This window comes from Podarcis bocagei (genome assembly GCF_964188305.1).
Source record: "Podarcis bocagei genome assembly, chromosome: 15".
Classification (NCBI taxonomy): domain Eukaryota; kingdom Metazoa; phylum Chordata; class Lepidosauria; order Squamata; family Lacertidae; genus Podarcis; species Podarcis bocagei.
The window spans coordinates 42,279,798-42,303,502 of record NC_138141.1 but is presented as its reverse complement, the minus strand read 5'-3'; the positions used below and the strand labels follow the sequence as shown (position 1 = coordinate 42,303,502).

General features: G+C 48.5%; 1 protein-coding gene across 2 annotated transcripts in view; it reads left to right on the top strand.

Annotated features, from left to right (window-relative positions):
• DHX40 (DEAH-box helicase 40) overlaps nucleotides 1-23,658 on the top strand; it is a 28,059-nt gene extending 4,401 nt beyond the window's left edge. Inside the window, exons 6-18 of one of the 2 annotated variants that reach the window (XM_081172050.1) lie at nucleotides 2,952-3,018; nucleotides 4,565-4,696; nucleotides 4,926-5,025; nucleotides 6,103-6,189; nucleotides 9,483-9,665; nucleotides 9,804-9,884; nucleotides 11,614-11,771; nucleotides 13,743-13,857; nucleotides 15,115-15,223; nucleotides 17,177-17,271; nucleotides 18,640-18,709; nucleotides 20,785-21,013; nucleotides 22,583-23,658. In XM_081172050.1, coding sequence (XP_081028176.1) covers nucleotides 2,952-3,018; nucleotides 4,565-4,696; nucleotides 4,926-5,025; nucleotides 6,103-6,189; nucleotides 9,483-9,665; nucleotides 9,804-9,884; nucleotides 11,614-11,771; nucleotides 13,743-13,857; nucleotides 15,115-15,223; nucleotides 17,177-17,271; nucleotides 18,640-18,709; nucleotides 20,785-21,013; nucleotides 22,583-22,719 — 1,563 coding nt within the window. In that variant the 3' untranslated portion in view covers nucleotides 22,720-23,658. The remainder of the gene's footprint in view (nucleotides 1-2,951; nucleotides 3,019-4,564; nucleotides 4,697-4,925; nucleotides 5,026-6,102; nucleotides 6,190-9,482; nucleotides 9,666-9,803; nucleotides 9,885-11,613; nucleotides 11,772-13,742; nucleotides 13,858-15,114; nucleotides 15,224-17,176; nucleotides 17,272-18,639; nucleotides 18,710-20,784; nucleotides 21,014-22,582) is intronic. The other variant, XM_081172051.1, reaches the window with a different exon arrangement.
• Nucleotides 23,659-23,705: the final 47 nt, after the last annotated feature.

Here is a 23,705-nt window from a genome sequence, read left to right as displayed (position 1 = left end):
CAGGAGAAACGGAGCCCCTTCCATTTCTCCTCCCGCTTTGCTGACGGGGCGCTGCGCATCTCTCCCTCTCTGCTCAAGCCAGGAGAGTCTTGCTCTCCCGGCTTCAGCAAAAGGAACCCGAAGCCTTTGGAGCGCAGTGCGAGGTCCCGCTGCGCTCCAAAGGCTTCAGGCAGCTATCCCTGAAGCCTGGAGGGAGCGCTCCCTCTGCGCTTTGGAGGCTTCGCATTGCTATCGCTGAAGCCAAGGAGCCTGCATTCGCTCCATAGGACACACACACATTTCCCCTTAATTTTTGGAGGGGGGAAAGTGCATCCTATAGAGCGAAAAATACAGTACTTGCTGGTAGCATTGGGAAGGTCTGTGGCTCAGCAGTAAGCAGCACCGGCCTCGCTTGCGGAGAGGTCCCAGGTTCAACCCCAGCATCTCCAGGTAGGGACTGGGAATGTCCTGCTGTCTGAAAGCCTGGAGGGCCACTGGCAGGCAGTGTAGACAGCCTTGAGCAAAATGGAGCTGTTTTCTGACCTGGTATGGCTGTTTTCTGTGCTCAGTTCTGGTGAGGAAAGCACCTTTCCAATGCCTTAACAACCTCTGGCTGCTCCCACCTTGCCTGTTAATCTTTTCTGGAAGTGGATTAAAATCACATCTAATCATCATTTTCTTCATTATGGGCCTCTGGACTTCCAGCCAAGGTGGCGTCGAGAAAGGTCGTTCTTGGCTGATCTCCGCAGGCTCTTTTAATGGTTTAACTGGGGTTTGTTTGTTTTTCTTTCTGTGTGATAGTGGTGGTGTTGGTTCAGCCGCTATCTAATTTATCAGGGGGCAAGGCCCATTTTAGTGTTGTTTTATTCTCGGGGGACCCAAGAATTGTAAATCAGTTTCAAAGGGAGCTCAACAGCCGTTCTCCGTGTTTACCTATACAGGTTTTACTCTTCATTCTAATGATTTTTAAAACCTTTTTTTTTAACCTTTTAAACTTTTCAGTGTTTTACCACTGCATTATGGTCCTCCACGGGGTCACCAAGGAAAATGGCTAGGCCTACAAAGGCTTTTTGCCATTTCCTGCACTGACTTGGTATATCTAAAACACTATGATACCACTTTAAAGAGTCATGGCTTCTCCTAAAGAATTCTGGGAGCTGTAGTTTGCTAAGGGTGCTGAGAGTTGTTAGGAGGCTCTCACAGAGCTACAATTCCCAGAGTTCTCTCTGAAGAGGGATTGGTTGTTAAACCACCCTGGGAACTTAATAAATAATGATACAGTGGTACCCCGCAAGACGAATGCCTCGCAAGACAGAAAACCCGCAAGACGAAAGGGTTTTCTGTTTTGGAGGCGCTTCGCAAGACGAATTTCCCTATGGGCTTGCTTCGCAAGAAGAAAGCCCATAGGGAAATCTCCGGGGACCTGTTTTAAATTGCTGGCGGTCGGGAGCAAAGACTTTCGCCAACAGCCGGCCTTCAGAAGAGGTCCTGGACCTCTTCTGAAGGCCGGCGGGGGGCAAAAGTCTTTGCTCCCCCCCCCGCCTGCCTTCCCGGGACAGCGGAGACTTCTCCGCTGCCCCGGGCGATCTTAAAATGCTGGCGGGCGGGAGCGAAGCATTCGCTGCCGACCCCCAGCATTTTAAAATCTCCCCGGGACAGCGGAGGCTTCGCTCCCGCCCGCCAGCATTTTAAAATCGCCCCGGGACAGCAGGGGCTTTTAAAATGCTGGCGGTCGGCATCAAAGCCCTCCTGTCCCCGGAGCTTGCGGGGCGGGAGGTGGGAAGAAGGGCTTTTCTTCCCACCGCCAGCCTTCAGAACAGCCTTCTGAAGGCTGGCAGTGGGAAGAAAAGCCCTTGTTCCCCCCCCCCCCCAGCCTTCAGAAGAGGTCGGGGGACAGACTGTCCCCGGACCTGGTCTGAAGGCGGTTTCCCTAGGAACGCATTAATTGATTTTCAATGCATTCCTATGGGAAACCGTGCTTCGCAAGACGAAAAACTCGCAAGAAGAAAAAACTTGCGGAACGAATTAATTTCGTCTTGTGAGGCACCACTGTAATAAAATTGTAGCTCTATGTGGGGAATAGGGGTTTCCTAACAACTTTCAGCACCCTTAACAAATTACAGCTCCCAAAATTATTTGGGGAAAGCTATGACTCTTGGGACGCGGGTGGCGCTGTGGGTTAAACCACTGAGCCTTGGGCTTGCCGATCAGAAGGTCAGTGGTTTGAATCCCTGCGATGGGGTGAGCTCCTGTTGCTCGGTCCCTGCTCCTGCCAACCTAGCAGTTCGAAAGCACGTCAGAGTGCAAGTAGATAAATAGGTACCGTTCCGACAGGAAGGTAAACGGCGTTTCCGTGCGCTGCTCTGGTTCGCCAGAAGTGGCTTAGTCATGCTGGCCACATGACCCTGAAGCTGTACGACGGCTCCCTCGGCCAGTAAAGCGAGATGAGCGCCGCAACCCCAGAGTTGTCTGCGACTGGACCTAATGGTCAGGGCTCCCTTTACCTTGACCTTTTTATGACTCTTTTAAAGTGATACTATACAGCTGTAGATGTGTGAATGTGGCCTTGGTGAATGCAGGATGCATCCCAGGACTTCTGAAGTGTCAATGAATGCATTATTTCTCCATCTCTTCTAAGTTATGATGGGGTCTGGCTGAAAAATAGAACTTGGGGTGGGGCTATGCAGATCAAGGGGTGGAGCTTATACAGCTAGGAACAGGTTTTGAATTCTCAGCATCTCCTGTTGGGTCTGTGGCTCCCCCAGGCTGCTGGAGAGCATTTCTGAGCCTGTGAAGGAAGCGTGGGTTGCCCACAGCCCAAAGCCTCAGGTGGCAAAGTGTAGCTTTCCGCACATTGGTTTTTACAGCCGAGGAAGTCTGTGAGTACGTGTGTGTGTGAAGGGAAACACTTTGCATGAAAAGGGGGATCTATTTTCAGCCAGTCCTAATCTTATTAATGTTGCTTGTTTCAGACTGTAAAAGTCACCTTGGATATCCACTTGAGCGGCTCAGCTGGAGACATCCTGGTTTTTCTAACAGGTGAGCATTTCCCATGCAGAATAACCACTTTTGATGGTGAAATTACGATATTAATAAAAGCACACCTGGGTTCTAGCAGGCTCTCATCAGACGATGAGTGCATTGGATTCTCTTGAGTGACCTGGGTTTTGCACTCTGCAGCAGGGTATTATAATTTTATTATTTATATTATTGTGTTGTAGCTGACTTAAGTTTTTCTCGGAGTAGACTCATGAAAGCAGATTTTCCTCCATTAGTCAATCAATTTCAATGGGTCTCCTCTTGAGTTTGATTAGTGTGGAATACAGCCCATTATTTATTAGCATGCACAACTTAATGCTGAAAAAGACTAAAAATAAGCAGCTTGCAACATGCAAAAACCCCCCAAGCAAACCCCATTACACAGGCATTCAGATATAAACATCCATATTTAAAATACACAATGAAATTATCCTGTAAAGAACAGCACAGGAATTAAAACAGGTGACTCCAGGTTAGGGGATCAAGGGGAGTGTCTGCTTAAACAAGTGCATCTTCAGAAGCCAGTGGGGTGTCAATGCATATGGAGCCCCTTGCGTTTCAGCAGTGAGTGTATATAATAATAATAATAATAATAATAATAATAATAATAATAATAATACAGTGGTGCCCCGCAAGATGAATGCCTCGCAAGACGGAAAACTCGCTAGACGAAAGAGTTTTCCGTTTTGGAGGTGCTTCGCAAAACGAATTTCCTATGGGCTTGCTTCGCAAGACGACAATGTCTTGCGAGTTCCTGCTGGTTCCCCCCCCTTTTTCTAAGCCGCTAAGCCGCTTATCAGCTGATCCGATCAGCAGATAAACCGCTAAAAGCCGCTAATAGCGCTAATCTGCTAATCCTTCAATGGGCTTGCTTCGCAAGACGAAAAAACCGCTAGATGAAGAGAATCACAAAACGGATTCTTTTCGTCTTGCGAGGCACCACTGTAATAATAATTATTTATTTATACCCCACCCATCTGGCTGGGTTTCCCCGCCACTCTGGGCAGCTCCCAATCAAATATTAAAAACACAATACAGAATTAAACATTAAAAACTTCCCTAAACAGGGCTGCCTTCAGATGTATTTTAAAAGTAGGATACAGTGGTACCTCGGGTTACATACACTTCAGGTTACAGATGCTTCAGGTTACAGACTCTGTTAACCCAGAAATAGTACCTTGGGTTAAGAACTTTGCTTCAGGATGAGAACAGAAATCGTGCTCTGGCGGCAGCGGGAGGCTCCATTAGCTAAAGTGGTGCTTCAGGTTAAGAACAGTTTCTGGTTAAGAACAGACCTCCAGAACGAATTAAGTACTTAACCCGAGGTACCACTGCAGTTGCTTATTTCCTTGACATCTGACAGGGCATTCCACAGGGTGGGCACCACTACCGAGAAGGCCCTCTGCCTGGTTCCCTGTAGCTCCAAACGCAGAGCAGAACGTGGCTAAAGCTGGACAATTTTTTAGAAAACAGGCTTGCAATTTGGGAGCCTTCCCTCTGCCCCCCCCCCCATAAAAGACCTCCTTGTTTCTCTTTTTGTTTTTAGGCCAATCCGAGATTGAGAAAACCTGCGAGTTGCTTTTCCAAAAGGCAGAGTCCATCGATTACCAATTTGATGTAAGGGATCGCTCTGTTGAAGGCTTGCTCATATTGCCATTATATGGCTCCATGCCAACAGGTGAGTCTGAGTTCTGCTTTGTGAGAACCTCAACTTTCATTACAAACCAGCCAGCCAACAAACCAAGTCGCTAGTCCTTAGGACTCAGAGCTGTCCAGGCAGTGCCTTGGTGAAACCGAGGTTGACTGGGCAAAAAGGCACAGCCTCATTTCTCCTCCCCATGACCCCATTTGAAGAACTAATGACAGACGTCTGTTTCAAGGTCTCTACAACTCTTTTTCCCCCCCAGATCAACAAAGGAGAATATTCCTCCCTCCTCCTCCAGGAATCAGAAAGTGTGTGGTGGCCACAAATATTGCCGCAACTTCTCTGACAATTGATGGAATCAGGTTAGCTGTTCAGGGTATTTTTTGACCAGGAGAATGAGGCAGAGGCCTGAGAACAGAGGGGTGGGTGACTTGGGCATGTATGACAGGCCAAAATTAATACCGCCCCCTTATGAGCTCACGTGATTCTTCCTTCACCATTTTATTCACATAACAACTCTGTGAGGTAGGTTAAGCTGAGAGACCATGACTGGCCCAAGTTCTCTCAGTGAAGTTCATGGCTAAGGGGGGATTCAGACCCCTAGCCCAGGACTCTTAACAACTATACCAAACTGGCTGTCGCATTTTACGAAAGCATGGGTTATAAATTTAAAAGTAAAGGTAAAGGGACCCCTGACCATTAGGTCCAGTCGTGGCCGACTCTGGGGTTGCGGCGCTCATCTTGCTTTACTGGGCGAGGGAGCCGGCGTACAGCTTCCAGGTCATGTGGCCAGCATGACTAAGCCGCTTCTGGCGAACCAGAGCAGCGCACAGAAATGCCGTTTACCTTCCTGCCGGAGCGGTACCTATTTATCTACTTGCACTTTGACATGCTTTCGAACTGCTAGGTTGGCAGGAGCAGGGACCAAGCAACGGGAGCTCACCCCGTTGCGGGGATTCGAACCGCCCACCTTCTGATATGCAAGTCCTAGGCTCTGTGGTTTAACCCACAGCGCCACCCGCATCCCTGGTTATAAATTTGCAAGTAAATAAATAAAGAGTTCCCAGGGAAGAGGGATCGTTTGTTAAACCACTCTGGGATGGAGTCTCCTAACAACTCTTGGCACCCTCAAGAAACTACAGCTCCCAGGATTCTTTGGGGGAAGAAGCCATGGCAGTTTAAAGAGGCAGGATACCGCTTTAGATGTATATGGTACAGATAGGTCCCTGCCGCACAGAATTAAGAGTCGCTTCTGTTTCTCCGCTCGCCTCTGACTCCATCCACTAGTGACATGTGGCTCCACCCCCAAAAGCAGGCCCACGAGGGAATTCGGGCTTCAGGCTGCAAAAGGTGCCCCACTGCTGGTTTAAGGGGCCGATGTGAAATTAGGCCTGCTGTGATGGTTGAATGCATGGGTCACATTTGAGCTTCTCTTTAAGGTACGTGGTGGACAGCGGGTTTGTGAAGCAGTTAAACCACAACCCGAGAGTGGGCTTGGACACACTGGAAGTTGTCCCCATTTCCAAGTAAGTTTGAGGTACTGTGGGGTTTGTTTCTCACCATTTTAGAAGAAACAGCCTTTCTTATGGAACCTGTAATTTCTCCACAGGCTGCTGCAGCTAATTTATTTGTTATAATTCTGCTCTTCATCCAAAAGGAAGGCTCCCAGAGCCATCTTTTTTAAGATCGCCCCTGCCAGCAGGCTTACAATCTAAAAAGGCACGACACAAAAGGAAAATGGGCTGGGAGGGCGGAGGAAATAAGCAAATTCAGGTTCAGGTTTTTGGTTGGTAGTAACTATTATTATTATTACAAATATTATTATATATTTGTGTCTGTTATATATTTTGGAAAGTTGTGGGTCTGCTAAATATGCATTTAGACACACCTCTTAAGGTACCATGATCAAAATTTTCATGCGGCGGTAAAACTGCCAGCACGTTTGCAAAGCTAAGCAGGGGGTACGGTGGATGGGAACCTTTCGAAACTGTGCTGATCTTAACCCCTGATTTTACAACTGCCTTGATTTTTAAAAATGAGTTTTTTAGACTTCTCAAGCAATGCTGGATACGTTGCTGCTAATGCTGGATACGTTGCTGCTACTAATATAACATCACACATACAACTCTGTTCATTTGACCTGCATTCCATTTTATCCTGGCTTTGTAGAATTTTGGAAGGGATCTCAGAGGTCATGCAATCCAACCCTCTGGTCAGTGGCAGGAATATTGCAACTGCTGAGCCCCTCTCAGACACCTACCCACCCTTTGCTTAAAACCCTTGGCCAAGGAGGGGACCCTTTTGTTTTACACCAGGGGTCAGCAAACTTTTTCAGCAGGGGGCCGGTCCACTGTCCCTCAGACCTTGTGGGAGGCTGGACTATATTTTGCAAAAAATAATAATGTATGAATTCCTATGCCCCACAAATAACCCAAAGATGCATTTTAAATAAAAGCACACATTCTACTCATGTAAAAACATGCTAATTCCTGGACCGTCCGCGGGCTAGATTTAGAAGGCGATTGGGCAGGATCTGGCCCCCGGGCCTTTGTTTGCCTACCCATGTTTTACACGGAAAGGGAACCCTGTTGTTTTCTCTTTCGAAATTCTGTTCTTTGAAGTACCGTATTTTTTGCTCTATAAGACACACTTTTTCCCTCCTAAAAAGTAAGGGGAAATGTGTGTACGTCTTATGGAGCGAATGCAGGCTGTGCAGCTATCCCAGAAGCCAGAATAGCGAGATGGATTGCTGTGCAGCTATCCCTCTTGCTGTTCTGGCTTCTGGGATTCAGAATTTTTTCCCCCTTGTTTTCCTCCTCCAAAACTACCGTATTTTTCGCCCCATAAGACGCACTTTTTCCCCTCCAAAAATGAAGGGGAAATGTGCCTGCGTCTTATGGGGCGAATGCAGGCTTTCGCTGAAGCCTGGAGAGCGAGGGGGGTCGGTGCGTACCGACCCCTCTCGCTCTCCAGGCTTCAGGAAGCTCTGCGCAACCCTCGGGAGACCGGCTCCGAGGGTTGCGCAGAGCTGCCTGCAATCCCGGGACCAGCGCAGCTCTGCCCGGCCACCGGGAGCCTGGGGAGAAGCTCCGCCCCGCTCCCGGTGGCCCTGCAGAGCTGCCTGCGCTCCTGGGACCAGCGCAGCTCTGCCCGGCCACCGGGAGCCGGGGGAGAAGCTCCGCCCCGCTCCCGGTGGCCGTGCACAGCTGCCTGCGCTCCTGGGACCAGCGCAGCTCTGCCCGGCCACCGGGAACCGGGGGAGAAGCTCCGCCCCGCTCCCGGTGGCTGTGCAGAGCTGCCTGCGCTCCTGGGACCAGCGCAGCTCTGCCCGGCCACCGGGAGCCGGGGGAGAAGCTCCGCCCCGCTCCCGGTGGCCCTGCAGAGCTGCCTGCGCTCCTGGGACCAGCGCAGCTCTGCCCGGCCACCGGGAGCCGGGGGAGAAGCTCCGCCCCGCTCCCGGTGGCCCTGCAGAGCTGCCTGCGCTCCTGGGACCAGCGCAGCTCTGCCCGGCCACCGGGAGCCGGGGGAGAAGCTCCGCCCCGCTCCCGGTGGCCCTGCAGAGCTGCCTGCGCTCCTGGGACCAGCGCAGCTCTGCCCGGCCACCGGGAGCCGGGGGAGAAGCTCCGCCCCGCTCCCGGTGGCCCTGCAGAGCTGCCTGCGCTCCTGGGACCAGCGCAGCTTTGCGCCGCCATCCCGAGCGGGGCGCTAAGTCCCGCCCCGCTCGGGATGGCGGCACAGAGCTGCCTGCCGTCGCGGGACTGCAGGCAGGTCTACGCCGCCATCCCGAGCGGTGCGCTAAGTCCCGCCCCGCTCGGGATGGCGGCACAGATCTGCCTGCCGTCGCGGGACCGCAGGCAGGTCTACGCCGCCATCCCGAGCGGGGCGCTAAGTCCCGCCCCGCTCGGGATGGCGGCAGAGATCTGCCTGCCGTTGCGGGACCGCAGGCAGGTCTACGCCGCCATCCCGAGCGGTGCGCTAAGTCCCGCCCCGCTCGGGATGGCGGCAGAGATCTGCCTGCCGTCGCGGGACCGCAGGCAGGTCTACGCCGCCATCCCGAGCGGTGCGCTAAGTCCCGCCCCGCTCGGGATGGCGGCAGAGATCTGCCTGCCGTCGCGCGACTGCAGGCAGGTCTACGCCGCCATCCCGAGCGGTGCGCTAAGTCCCGCCCTGCTCGGGATGGCGGCAGAGATCTGCCTGCCGTCGCAGGACCGCAGGCAGGTCTACGCCGCCATCCCGAGTGGTGCGCTAAGTCCCGCCCCGCTCGGGATGGCGGCAGAGATCTGCCTGCCGTCGCGGGACCGCAGGCAGGTCTACGCCGCCATCACGAGCGGGGCGCTAAGTCCCGCCCCGCTCGGGATGGCGGCACAGAGCTGCCTGCCATCGCGGGACTGGTGCACTTCTCCCCATCGCCAGCCCCACAAGCTCGGGGGACAGCGGGGAGGCAGAGCGTGCCTTCCCACTGTTCCCCGACCTGGTTCTTCCAGCCCCGCACCTGGGGGGGAAATAAAATTTTTTTTCTTTATTTCCCCCCCAAAAAACTAGGTGCGTCTTATGGGCCGGAGCGTCTTATGGGGCGCAAAATACGGTAGGTGCGTCTTATGGTCTGGTGCGTCTTATAGAGCGAAAAATACGGTAGCGTGGGGCTGTGCATTGCCTGCAGTCAAAACAATAATTTTCTGTTGCTGCCAAGAGGGCCCCTCTGCTGAGCTTAACACTTGAGAGGGCCTGTGGGGAAGGAGGCGGTCTTTCACATATTTGAAGCCTATTTAGTTAGCCGTCCAATATATTGATAATCGTTAGTTAATGATCCTCTTTTCAGGAGTGAAGCATTGCAGCGAGCTGGCCGAGCCGGACGGACATCTTCTGGGAAGTGCTACCGGGTGTACAGCAAGGAATTCTGGGAGCAGTGCATGCCCGACCACATGGTTCCAGAGATCAGGCGAACCAGCTTGACGTCTGTCATCCTGACCTTGAAGTGCCTTGCTATCCACGATGTCATCAGGTGCCCATCCTGCCCAACAAGCTGAACGGGGAGTCGTGGGGGTGGGGAAGGGAAGAGGGTTGGCGATCTTGTTGCTCCACTTCTTTTTAAGGAATCCCGCAACCTTTGGTGACTCGATTCCCCCTATTTTCTGTTTAGATTTCCTTATTTGGATCGCCCAGAAGAGAGACGTATTCTGGAAGCTCTCAAGGAGCTTTATCAATGCAGTGCTATTGACCGGTAAGTTGAAGCACCTGTGTACACACTGTACATTTGTTTTCCTTGTAATTTTCTTAAATTATGTTTATCTCCCATGCACCTTACAAATCAGTAAAAACAAGAGATTGCCGGTTTTCACTCTCCATTGACACATAGAACTATTTACTGGAACATCTCATATTACAGCCATCAGCTGATATTTTCTTCTTCTTTTTGAAAAAACTACTAAGCTCTTATTCCCTGTGTGGCTTGAAATTAAAAATCAATAAAAATATTTATCTGTTGGGAGCCGCCCAGAATGGTTGGGGAAACCCAGCCAGATGGGCGGGGTATAAATAATAAATTATTATTATTATTATTATAGAAACAACAACAGTAGATTAAAACAGAGCATATTTTGTACAGGGGCCACCTGGATGGTGCAATAGCACCCGTGAAGTCTTCCTCTGCCACCCAGGAAGCCTTTGGGCACCCCCCACCCTGCTCAAGTGTCCCTTTAGTTGTGGGGTGGTGAGTGTGGTTATTTTTCCCCCTCTTTTGAATACAGTGGTGCCTCGCAAGACGAAAAGAATCCGTTCTGTGATTCTCTTCGTCTAGCGGTTTTTTCATCTTGCGAAGCAAGCCCATTGACGGATTAGCGGATTAGCGCTATTAGCGGCTTTTAGCGGATCAGCTGATAAGCGGCTTAGCGGCTTAGAAAAAGGGGGGGGAGGGAAAAAACCTGCAGGAACTCGCAAGACATTTTCGTCTTGCGAAGCAAGCCCACAGGAGATTCGTTTTGCGAAGCACCTCCAAAACGGAAAACCCTTTTGTCTAGCGAGTTTTCCGTCTTGCGAGGCATTCGTCTTGCGGGGCACATCTGTAGTTCATAGAGCTGAAGGAGGAAGTTGGAAGAGTGACTCTCTTTCCCACTTCCTCTTTCAGCTCCAATGCACTTTTCACAGCTCGGTTTCATTTTGCTGAATCTGACGACTGTTACCCAGATCTCTTGGTGAAGCGAATTGTGTGTGTGTTGGGATGCGGGTGGGTTGTGTGTGGGTTGGGATTGGGATCTGGAGGAGTGGGGGGCGGGTGAGAAATGACCAGAGGGAGTGGTGCACTTGCTCAAAAATGTTGGGAATCATTCTGCATAGAAACAGTAAATATGTTTGTACCTTTAAGAACTGTTTATGGGAGCTTTGGGCAGATTGGTTGCAGCTGGTCATGACTACAGAAGGAGAAAAGCTGCAGTTTGAACTCTGCCTGCAGAAAAAAACACCCACAAGCTTTGCTGTTTGTTGTTTTGTAATAAACCTTTATTTAATTTGGTTTTACACCAGTCTCATGGTGTCAGACTCTGTCATCTGCCACCAGTGGAAAATCCCCCTCAAACGAAAAATACAAATGTGCTCTCAGGTGTAGAAAGATAGGAGGCCCTGATATACAGTATGTGTCTGCTTCCAGACTTAAAAGTTCTTTCTGCTACTAATTTCTTCTGCTCCCAAGAATATGGTGGGAGGGGGTTGCAACTCAGTAGTAAAGTAAATAAATAAAATTACGATTGGGGCCGAAGTGGGCGGAGCTTTGACTTCTCTGATGTCATTTTGCTACTTTATGCAGTGGGTCACGTGACGGCTCTGATGTCACTTTGTGAAATGGGATCACACGCCTAGGGCTTAATGTTTGGCTAACGGAAGTATAACCAGATTTGCAGATTAACCCTCATTCCTTTTCCCCCGCCACCCATCTTCTCTCTCTTCCCAAAATTTAGGAGAGGCTACGTGACCAAACTGGGGGAGTTCATGGTGCGGTTCCCCCTGCCTCCGAACCTGACTTGTGCTGTCATAAAGGCTGCCTCTCTAGGCTGCGAAGACTTGATGCTTCCAATCGCAGCCATGCTGTCAGTGGAAAAAGTGTTCATTCGACCAGGTAGGACGGGAGAAGGGGTGGCCGCTGTTGGCCGCTGTGGAGCCAGAGAACACACATTTCCTCCCCTGAAGACGGTCCTTTTAGGGTAGGATCATTCCTTGCGGAGGCCTTAGCCGAGGTTGTTATACTCTGGATCATGATGATAATGATAAGTTTGTGCATCTAGGTAGCCCACATTTTTTTGCATCAAGAAAACGTGACTTCTATCTAGCCTTGCAAATTAAAAAAATTAAAAAGGCACCCTCCTAATAGCGAACTTCTGTGTTGAGTGCCAACAGCAGTTGAGAGCAAGAGGGTTTCTCAAGAGAACATATAGCACCGGTCCTGAAAGACCTACATTGGATCCCAATACGTTTCTGAACACAAGTGTTGGTGCTGGCCTCTGAAGCCCTAAACGACCTCGGCTCAGTATACCTGAAGGAGCGTCTCCTCTCCCCATCGTCCAGCCCGGACACTGAGGTCCAGCTCCGAGGGCCTTCTGGCGGTTCCCTCACTGCGAGAAGTGAAGCCACAGGGAACCAAGCAGAGGGCCTTCTCAGTGGTGGCGCCTGCCCTGTGGAATGCCCTCCCATCAGATGTCAAGGAAATAAACAACTATCTGACTTTAAGAAGACACCTGAAGGCAGCCCTGTTTAGGGAAGTTTTTAATGTTTGATGTTTCATTGCTTTAGTATTATTATTATTATTATTATTATTATTATTATTATTATTATTATTATTAATTATCATCATTAATATTCTGTTGAGAGCCACTCAGATGGCTGGGCTATAAATAAATTATTATTTAACTAATAATAGTGTGCTCAGGGAAATTCTTGGGATTATGGAAGTCCAAAAGGCTATTATTAAAACAAAAGACAAGGAGCCCACACCCCACCCCAAAATCCTAGCCCAATCTGAGCATGTTTAGTAGGCATGGAATATTAAGTATCAGATGGAGAAAGAAAACAGAAAAGGGCTGTGTCTGTGAGAGTGGAAGGTCCTACTTGAGTCAACAACACCTGATAGCTCAAGGTGGCATCCGTGTTTCCCTCCTTACTTAGTCCCCACAACAACCCTGCAAGGTAGGTTAGACTGAGAAGCACTGAGGGAAAGATCTGTTTTCTGTGCTATGGCAGAGGCCTGTAACGGCTGTGGAAACGAAAAAAATAGGCAAAGGGCTGGGCTGGGGAGTGATGCTTGAATAGGAATGATTGTTGTTAGAGGACAAAGGTCCTTTGATGTTCCTCCGCACATTCGCTGGTGGTGCCGGGTAATCTCTGTAACACATTAACTTTGGGTTTCTTTGGCTCAGCAGTCAAAAGCAGTGCATGCTAGCGGTGCCTTTGAAAGGGATCTGCTGCGGGTGGGGGGCTACTTAATCATTTATCTGTGCCCACTTTAAAAAACCAAACTTGAAAACCTGCCCTGTGCCTCCACAGCTAGCCCCTTTCCCTAGCCACAAGCTGGGCTGTAGCAACTGAACAGTGACTGGGAAAACACTTTTCCTATGCCCAGAGGCACAGTTTCCCCCACTGCTAATTCTCGTGACAGGTTCTGCTAAGCTTTTGTCTCGGACCTTTTTCGGATGTCTGATGATGATGATGATGATGATGATGATGATGATAATAATAATAATGTCTTCCTGGGTTACTCAACCATTGTTTCCTGTTGCACCTGACCCAGGAAATGATGATAGAAGCCCGCAAGTACCCAAAAAGCATTAGATTGCACTGGGAAATTTGGAATAAAAGGAACTGATGACCAACTTCATCCAACTTCTCAAATTCTCAAAGCTTTATTGGCATATAAACAAGATTACAATAAGGTTCTGTACAATGAAATCACTCAGCAAAATCTGCATCTAACACTCGTGTAACACTCAGGAATCCTCACTGCGTGCTGCAGAAACCTGGCTACCATCTCCATCTTATTCCCATCCTGGATAAACATAAGGAAGGCTACCTTACGTTTGTCACCGTATTTCCTTAGGTGATCCTGAGGCTCAGAAAGAAGCTGAGCTCCGACACCAAGAGCTGTCTTTGCAAGCGGGAGGATGCAACGACTTTGCGACTCTCCTGAATGTCTTTGAACAGTGCAAAGCAAGGTACCCAGTGCTGTAAACAAAAAATTGCCCTTTCCTCTTATGGGGTATCCAAAAGCCCATATAGAGTCCTTACATAGGTTCCCTATTGGTAAGAGAAAATAACAGAGGCCAACCAGAGAATATTGAGAAGCAAAGCAGCTAGTAAGCCTGGTCTTTATTGATCTGTTGCAACAGGGTGGTTCCCTCACCCGCAGGAGAGGAGGAGGAACCCAGAACAATGGCGCGCAAGGCCTTATAAAGACTTTTGAAATTGCCACCCTGTAGATCAAGACCACCCCCAGAAACATCATACATACATCACAGAAGGGGTGTAACCTAAGACCACCCCCCAGATACATCATACCTGCATCACAGAAAAGGCGGTCTAAAACAGAAATTTGAACGTTGTTTTTCTCCTGTCGTTGTTCATCTCCTGTCTGGCAGGTTACTTGACTGGATTGCCTGGGGAGCCTGGCCAGTCTTTTGTAGTGATAAATACTTAGTTTCTGGGCCAGGTCACAGGCTCACACCCTATTCAAACACAGACATACCCTTAAAACAGGATTTGTGAGGAAAGAGACAATGGGGAGGTTTCCCACTTTGACCTTGCAGAGAAAACATTTGTTCAATTTAGGAATCAAAATGGTTCCAGGTCGGTCTTCCTGTGCTGATCTATGTACGTGCAGTTATGAACATTACCATATATCTAAGACCTCAAAATTCCTATCACACCTTCCAGGTGTTGTCAGACTACAACTCCCATCAGCCCCTGTTGGTGCGACTATTGGGTCCAGGACGATGGGTGTTGTAGTCCAGCAATATCCGGAAGAATTTTCCTCTTGTGCCAGAATAGCAGATGGCCAGAGGGTTGTAAGTAGGGTTGAGTTCAAGGTTTCGAGGGGTAGATATTAGGGGTGTGGGGCCTTTGCCCAACCTGGGGGCCACATTCCCTTCTGGGCAACATTGCAGGGGCCAGATGTCAGCAGTGGGCAGGGCCAGAAGGAAAAGAGGGTGAAGGAACACATGTTAATTTCCTTGCACACGTTACTACATCTTCTGTCCAGGAAAACATCCTGGCACCTGGTAGGGAAGAGACTGCCAGTCAGTGTAGACAGTACTGAGCGAGATAAACTTTGTATAAGGCGGCTTCCTTTCTTATGAAACCAGCCTTTAATTCGGAACCTTGAGGACTGGAATCTTGCTTTGCAGAAAGCAGCTCCCCATGTTCCATTTAAAACAACAGCTTTTGTTGATCTCGCTTATTTCCCTCTGGCTTAGCAAGTCCCCTTCTGCTTGGTGCCGGGATAACTGGGTCCACTGGAGAGCACTGAAGATGGCGTTCAGTGTGGAAGGGCAGCTCTGGGAGATCACCAGCAAGCTGAAGCAGGTGGGTCTACATTGGGGGGTGGGGGTCTTGGGACGGGGCGGGGGGGGGGGCAGTGTCACGCAGGGGACCTTGGGAGGTTTCCCCAAGGAGCTGTGCACAGTTAGCACTGTGGAAGTCGCTCCCACAATAGGCAGCGATGGCCCCCAACTTGGATGGCTTTAAGAGGGTTAGACAAATTCATGGAGGCTCTCAGCGGCTGCTGTCAAGATTCCTGCTTGCAGATTTCCCCTTGGCACAGTGAGAAGAGTGTGTTGGACCAGATGGGCGTTTGGCCTGATCCTGCACGACTCTTACGCTTCTTAAAGCATTAATAAATGAAAATCTGCCCTTATTCCCTTATGGGGGACACAAGGTTCTCCATCGGTCGGAGATAAGAACAGAGGCCAACCAGAGAATATTGAGAAGCAAAGCAGCTATTAAGCCTGATCTTTATTGAACTGTTGCAACAGGGTGCCCCCTTCGCATGCAGGAGAAGGAGGAGGACCCCGAACCAAGGTGTGCCCGCCCTTATATAGACATTTTAAATTGCCCGCCCTGGAGTCCAAGACCACCCCCAGAAACATCATACCTATATCACAGAAAGGGTGGTCTGCAACAGAAATCTGAGTGCGTTCTTTACCTCCTGTCTGGCAGGGTACTTGTTAATGCTTACTTGATTGGATACCCTGGGGAGCCTGGCCAGTCTTTTGTAATGATAAATACTTAGTTCCTGAGCCAGGTCACAGACTCACCCTATTCATACACAGACATACCTTTAAGACAGGATTTGTGAATGAAAAGACAATGGGGAGGCTTTTCCATTTTCCTTGACCTTGCAGAGAAATCATTTAGTCAGTTTGGGAGTCAAAATGGTTTCAGGGCTGTTTTCCTGTGCTGCTTCAGACATGTGGTTTATATATTTATGTACGTGTTTGCTTGGTACATTTATGAACGTTATATATATATATATATATATATATATATATATATATATATATATATATATATATCAAACGTTCATAAATGTATATATATATACATATATATTATATATATATATATATAAAAACCTTAAATTTTTTTATTTCAAAGCTCATGCTTGGCACCCTTCCCTGACATAATAAACTCCTGATTGTCTTTGGTTTTGCCTGCTAAAACAGTCATTCCAAAACACAAACTTAGTGTTTCACACACCAGAGATTTCACAGCTGTCGTTTAGGTTCCCCGCTCCTTACTTTCAAGAGCTGCTAATGCAAGCCTCATTGAACTTAGACCTTTTTATTTTATTTTACTATCTCTTGTACTCTTTACTTACTGTCAAAATTGGCCCATGGAGGGTGGACTGAGGAATCTGGCTGGCACTAGCTTGCAGTTACCTGGTTTGGGTATACTAAGCCCTGCAAGATTGTCTCGTCCCCTTATATGCCCAGTTGATGACTGCGCTCCGCAGGTGAGGGCCTCCTGAAAATACCATCCCATCAGGAGATTCACTCCGCACAAAATATGAAGCACGCCTTTGGTGTTATTTTGGAGTTTCCTCCCCTTTAAATATTAGACAGACGCCATCTCTGTTGTCTTTTTGGTGCCAGCTGAAGACTTTCCTCTTCCAACACGGCTTTTAAGCAGAGATCTTTCCCAGTCTGCATGTGCCTTGGAATTGTTTGGGGAATGTTTTAAAGATGGCTTAGCTTTCTTGTGGGTTTGCCGCCTGGGATGCCTTTGGGTGGAAGGGGGGAGGATATAAACTTCTTAAATAAATAAATAAAAATAAATAATAGAGGATTGACCTGGAACAAGCGTAGCAAACATGGCACCCTCCAGCTGCTGGTGGACTACAGCTCCCATGATCCCTGGTGGTTGACCAGGCTGGCTGGGGCTGATGGGAGTTGGAGGACTCATGTTGACTCACCATGGAGTAGAAAGACCTTCCATCAGATTGAGTAAGGCAGTTTTTGGTTCTCTCTCTCTCTTTAGCTGCCAGACTTTCCAAGAGAGCATTTTGACGGCTCCAGGAATGAGATCCTGAGAAGATGTCTCTGTGCAGGTTATTTTGCCAATATCGCCAGGAGGTAAGGAGTTCAACAATCAATCTCCTTATTACGGTCAGTTACCAATATCCAGAAATAAATGATGTACAATTGCAGAAAATAATGGCAAGCAGAACTATAGCCATAAAATTACTAATAACTGTACAGTACTATAGGACGCCAGGCATGGAAAACGAGATTTTAAGTTTGCTGAAATTAATTGAATTTTGCACGCAGCTGCACAATGTTTCACTCCCCCTGGGTATGTTCTTATCCGAAAGGAGCAAAAATGTAGAAAATGCTCATGATGATCCTGGGAATTTCCGTAAAAGGATTTTCAGTAAAAATCTTACCTGTGTCATGATAAAAAGAACGACACACAAGGACAGGAGTTACCATTTCTACTTCTCTAGATTCACAAGGACATTTACATTAATGGGGAAAAGGAGTGGTGCTGTGGTCTAAACCACTGAGCCTCTTGGGCTTGCCGATCAGAAGGTCGGCATTTTGAATGGGGTGAATTCCTGTTGCTTTGTCCCAGCTCCTGAAGTTCGAAAGCATACCAGTGTAGGTAGATAAATAGGTGTCGCTGCGGCAGGAAGGTAAACGACCTTTCTGTGTGCTCTGGCACTTGTCACGGTGTTCCATGCGCCAGAAGTGGTTTCGTCATGCTGGCCACACTACTCATAAAAGCTGTCTGTCAGCGGAGATGAGCGCTGCACCCCCATAGCCGAACTCGACTGGACTTTAACCGTCTAAGGGTCCTTTACATTTACCTTACGTTGACGACAGGGAAGTTCTTTTGGAACCTCCCGTCCAGAACTGCTGATGGAAGGACATTTAAACATACCAGAGTAAAGGCTCTGTGATGTTTTTGAGTGGAGACTGTGTAAAGGGAGTTCACTGGCTTATAGGGCTGCGGTGCTCTGTCTATAAGCATGTTATTGGAGGTAAAGACTACAAGCTCATAGAGTCGTAGAATTGTAGAGTTGGAAGGGACGATTCTATGGTTACAGAATATGCCGCTGTCCCATACGGGGATCAAACCGGCAACCTTGGCATTATCAGCACCACGCTCTAACCAGCTGAGCATTGCAGCGGGTTGGACTAGATGATCCTCAGGGTCCCTTCCAACTCTGTGATTCATATTGCAGTGTAAATAAAACAGATAGGACAATTATAACAGCAGGGGGAAAATTAAAAGAGGGGGAAACAAAGCTACATAAAACTTGTAGAATGAGTACAGTTGTGCAGGGGTTAAAATGACCAGAGTCCCAAGTCAAAGACTATCGGTGTTATCGGATTGTCAGATAGTCGAGGAAATGCGGTCGTCCCTTTCAGTGGGTGGTGCGGTACGGGCTGGTTTTTGGAAAGTCTGCGTCAACCTCTTCTTGTGTTTTTTGCCCTTAGATCCATAGGCAAGTCGTTCTGTACCATGGACGGCCACGGGAGCACCGTCTACATTCACCCTTCGTCCGCCGTAAGATCCCCCCCTCTGTTAATAATTGCTGGGGAGGGGGGGGATGGAATGGTTGGACCTTTCTTCAGATAAAGAAGAAAGGCCAGCCAAGCAGATTCTCTGCATTCCTGGCTTTATTTGATGGTATAGGTAAATAGTCTTTTCAAAAGAAAGGTCCCAGGTTCAGTCCCCAATTGCATCCCTGGGCAGGGCTGGGAATGTTTTCCTGCCTGAAACCCCCGGAGAGCCATTGCCAGCCAAGGGAGACAATACTGAGGTGGACCAGTGGTCTGACTTGGCAACTTACACCTTATGACCTGTATTTTAAATTGGGTTTTTTTTCTTTTTTCTTTTCCCCTATTATGTTTTTACTGTAATGTTACTGTTGTTAGCTGCCCTGAGCCTGGCTCTGGCCGGGGAGGGCGGGGTATAAATAAAATTTATTATTAGTATTAAGCTTTTCACCGAGTCAGACCTGACCGGCAGCAAACTCTCCAGGGTTTCAGACCAGGGGTCTCTTGCCCACCTAGCTTGGGGACACCAGGGATTGAACCTGGGACCTTCTGCAGGCAAAGCAGGTGTTCTTCCACTGAGCTATGGCAGTGTCGTTCATCAGGCAGGCAGGCAGGGGCCCTGTGGCCAGACGCACAGGGGTTCCTTGATAGCTAGGTGGATATAACAAGGATTTCCCTTAAGACAGGAAGTCGGGAAGCTGCCAGTGCAGTACATGCTTAACTCTGCAGTTTTTACTGGGGTGTACCTTTCTTTAAAGAGCAACGCGGGTGGCGCTCTGATCGGACTTGCCGATCAGAAGGTCGGCGGTTCGAATCCCCACGACTGGGTGAGCTCCTGTTGCTCGGTCCCTGCTCCTGCCAACCTAGCAGTTAAGCACGTCAAAGTGCAAGTAGATCAATAGGTACCACTCCGGCGGGAAGGTAAACGGCGTTTCCGTGCACTGCTTTGGTTCGCCAGAAGCGGCTTAGTCATGCTGGCCACATGACCCGGAAGCTGTCTGCAGACAAACGCCGGCTCCCTCGGCCAATAAAGCGAGATGAGTGCCGCAATCCCAGAGTCGTCTGCGACTGGACCTAATGGTCAGGGGTCCCTTTACCTTTACATTTCTTTAAGAACATGAGATGAGCCTGCAGGATCAGGCCAGTGGCCCATCTGTGCTAGCATCCTGTTCTCACAGTGGTCAATCAGATGCCTTTGGGAAGGCCACAGGCAGGATCTGAGCAAAGGAGCAACTCTCCCTCCTGTGCTTTCCAGCAGCTGGCATTCAGAAACATTGCCAACTCCAGCCATGGCAGCAGAGCAGAGCCGTTGTGGTTAGTAGCCATTGATAGCCTTGTCCTCGGTGAATTTGTACAATCCTCTTCTAAAGCCATCCAAATCGGTGTGCTATCCCTGCCCTCCTGCAGGACTCAATTCCACTGTTTTAGTATAATAATAATAATAATAATAATAATAATAATAATAATAATAATTTATATCCTGCCCATCTGGCTGGGTTTCCCCAGCCACTCCGGGAGACTCCCAACAAAATATTAAAATACAGTAGTCCATCAAACATTAAAAGCTTCCCTAAACAGGGCTGCCTTCAGATGTCTTCCAAAAGTCTGGTCGTTGTTGTTCTCTTTGACATCTGGCAGGAGGGCATTCCACAGGGCGGGTGCCACTACTGAGAAGGCCCTCTGCCTGGTTCCCTGTAACTTGGCTTCTCCCCAGAAGGCCCTTGGCGCTGGACCTCAGTGTCCAGGTAGAACGATGGGGGTGGAGATGCTCCATCAGGTATGCGAAGAACTGCTTCCTTTTGCCTTCCTGAAACTTCGGGCGTTCAGATGGCCCTGTTTGGGTTCTGTTATTTTGAGAGGGGGAGAAAGACTTCCCCCAGAACTTGCTGCTTTCCACCTCCCATCAGCCCCAGCCAGCTGTGTCAGGGATCAGGAATGATGGGCAATGTAGCTCAGGAAGAACTTGGGGCAGAGCATAGCCATCATAGCTAGTGGCCATTGATAACCATCTCCTTCCTGAAAGGACGCTCCTCTTGTACGAAGTATTTCTGATAACTTGGAAAGCACACATGTCTCCCACAGCTCCGTGATCAGGAAGCCCAGCTGGAATGGATCCTCTTCCATGATGTCCTCGTGACCTCCAAGGTTTACGTCAGGATGGTGTGTCCGGTCCGCTACAAGTGGGTTCAGGACCTGCTGCCCCGGCTGCACAAGATCGACGCTTACGAGCTGAGCAGCATGGCCCGGGAGGAGGTGACGGAGGAGGAGATGGCCAAATGGAGGAACAAGGAGGACCTCGAGAAGCGGAATGGTAAGCTCAAACAAGGCCTCCTCTGTGGTGGCCCCAGGCGGTGGAGTGGAATGGCATCCTCTCCAAAGTTGCATCTTGTGCAATCGGTATCAGAGTATCTGGCTTGCAAGCACAAGGCATGAGGTGGGGCCAGGGAGAAGCCTCTGATTGAAACTGCAGAGAGCAACTGCTAGTCAGTGTAGACGTTACTGAGCTGGATGGACCAGGGTCTGACTCAGTATAGGACCCACGTACCTATGGGACCGCCTCTCCTGGTATGCCCCGTGGAGGACCTTAAGGTCCACAAATGACAACATTTTGGAGGTCCCAAGTCGCAAGGTGCTTAGAGTGGTCTCAACTAGGACCAGGGTCTTTTCAGTACTGGCCCCGACTTGGTGGAACACTCTGTCACAAGAGACTAGGGCCCTGCGGGACTTGGCATCTTTCCGCAGGGCCTGCAAGACAGAGCTGTTCCGCCTGGCCTTTGGTTTGGACTCAGTCTGACCCTTCTGTTTCCCTCCCCTTATGGTTTTGATCTATGGGCTACTTTTGAAACGAGGATGCATTTTAAATTGCATTTTAACCTGTATTTTAAATTGGTTTCTCTCCCCCCACCCCATTATGTTTTTACTGTAATTTTACTGGTTTTAGCCGCCATGAGCCTGGCTCTGGACAGGGAGGGCAGGGTATAAATAAATAATTTATTATTATTATTATTATTATTATTATTATTATTATTATTATTATTAGTTTGCTTCTTGTTTTCCTGTGCCTTTCGATGATTGTTTACAATGCACCCCTTTGGCCAGACGTTTGGCTGAGTGGCTCTTCTCCCTCCCGTTGCAATGATGTTCTGTGCTGCTGTTTTGTTTAAATCTTATTGGCTACTTCATGTATTTATTAGATAGATATCCCTTCCTTCCAAAGGAGCCCAGGGCTGGCATTTTGGATTTTGAAACTGGACTGGATAGACAATCTTTCATCTGTTGTGCCTGTAGTTTGTTGCATGGTTCACGGTAACCAAAGCTGGAGAGAAAGTTGTCCCCAGGCAGAAATAACCAATCACCCCTTTTCGTTGGTAGTTTTATTTTATGATTTTAATTTGGGAAAGGCTGAAGTGCATGGACAGAGCATCTCCCAAAAGGGAATGTGACTCTTGGGCTGAGAAATGTTCTCTAACCCTGTTAGTTCTGCCTTGGCCTTATGATTATCAGCTTGTAGTAACAGAGAGGCGTTTTTCCCCCACCGGAGTTGTGAAATGCCCTCCCTGCTGATATATGAGTGGCCCTATCATTATTGGCATTCCGCCGGATCCTCAAAACACACCTGTTTAAGTGAGCTGGTGATCTTGTTGTTTTAATTTTTACTTTTTTTAACATATACAGTGAAAAGAATAATTTTTTAATTTAGGATGTTTTAATGCTATTGTGCAGTTTAATTATGGATTGATTTTATAGTGGTAAACAGCACAGAAGCCATATTGGCACATAATCAGTATATAAATTTATAAATGATAGTAGTAGTAGTAATAGAAATCCTTCATTTTGCAATATTGATTTCCAGTGTGTGGTTTTCCCCTTTCCCTTTTAGAAAAAGTGACAGACAAGTCTGCAAAGAACATGGAGAAGAGGAATGATAACCAATCCATAAGTGATGCTAGGGCTCGGTTCTTAGAAAGGAAGCAGCAGAGAATGCAGGAATTAAATACCTCTTCCAAGGAAACTTGAACCGGCAGCAATCCTCCATCCCTGCCACCCACAATGTACACTTGTTTTACCTGAATTTACACAGATAGAGCTGGGGGAATGGAGACGGTGGGAAGGTAGGACCCAGGGGAGCCCAAGCTGTCACCTGATACCTTGGGTGGGTGGAGCTACATCACTGTGTATATAAGGACCAGCCGCAAAGGGACAGCTCTAGTTAGAGAGTCCCAGTGGGTTGCCTTGGAGGCTGAGAGGATGCCATGTCTGCTCGTAGCTCAGAAACGCTTGCAAACGCCTGCAAGCGAGCTGTGGTGGTTGCTGTGTCATGGGCGAAACCCCTCTGAAGGTGTTGAGGCCAAATCAGTTATCTTTTAAGGAGGCAACTACACTACAAACTACACTTCAAACAAGCCCCCGGCTTCTCTTGTCTCTCCTACACCACACACAAACCTTCCTCTCTCATACAGAGACTCTCACACTTCCCTCTCTCATGTGCCCTCCTCCTCTTTGTCTTTTTTGCAAGGACCCCCGCCGCAAAAGCCACTTGACAGTTTTCCATGTCAAAATTGATCAAACTGTTGGCGTTGTTTTGCGATCAGAAGAGAAGGCCACTTGACAAAACCCTGGCGGGGAGCCACCTTTTAAAAACGAGTGCATTAAAAATATTTATGGTTCTTACCTATGCTGCTTCCAAGCACTCTTCATCTATTGGTATTGGGCTTGGAAAGTGGCCTATGACATTGCAACCTTTTTCTAAAAAAGCACACTCACATTGGGTGAACTGTTCAAGCAAGACGTTATAAAGCTTTTATTCAGCCTTTGAAAGAATATATTCATTGTGATATTGTATATACTTGTTTGTGTGTGTGTTTGTGTATTCTTGGTTGTAAAATAACCACCCCTTTTGTTGAGTAAGAAATGTTTTTTGTACCTCTGTTATAAAGATCTGACAGCTAAAATTGAGTTTTTTGAGTATATGTGTGTGTGCAATGAATCTTCAGGGTTGATAT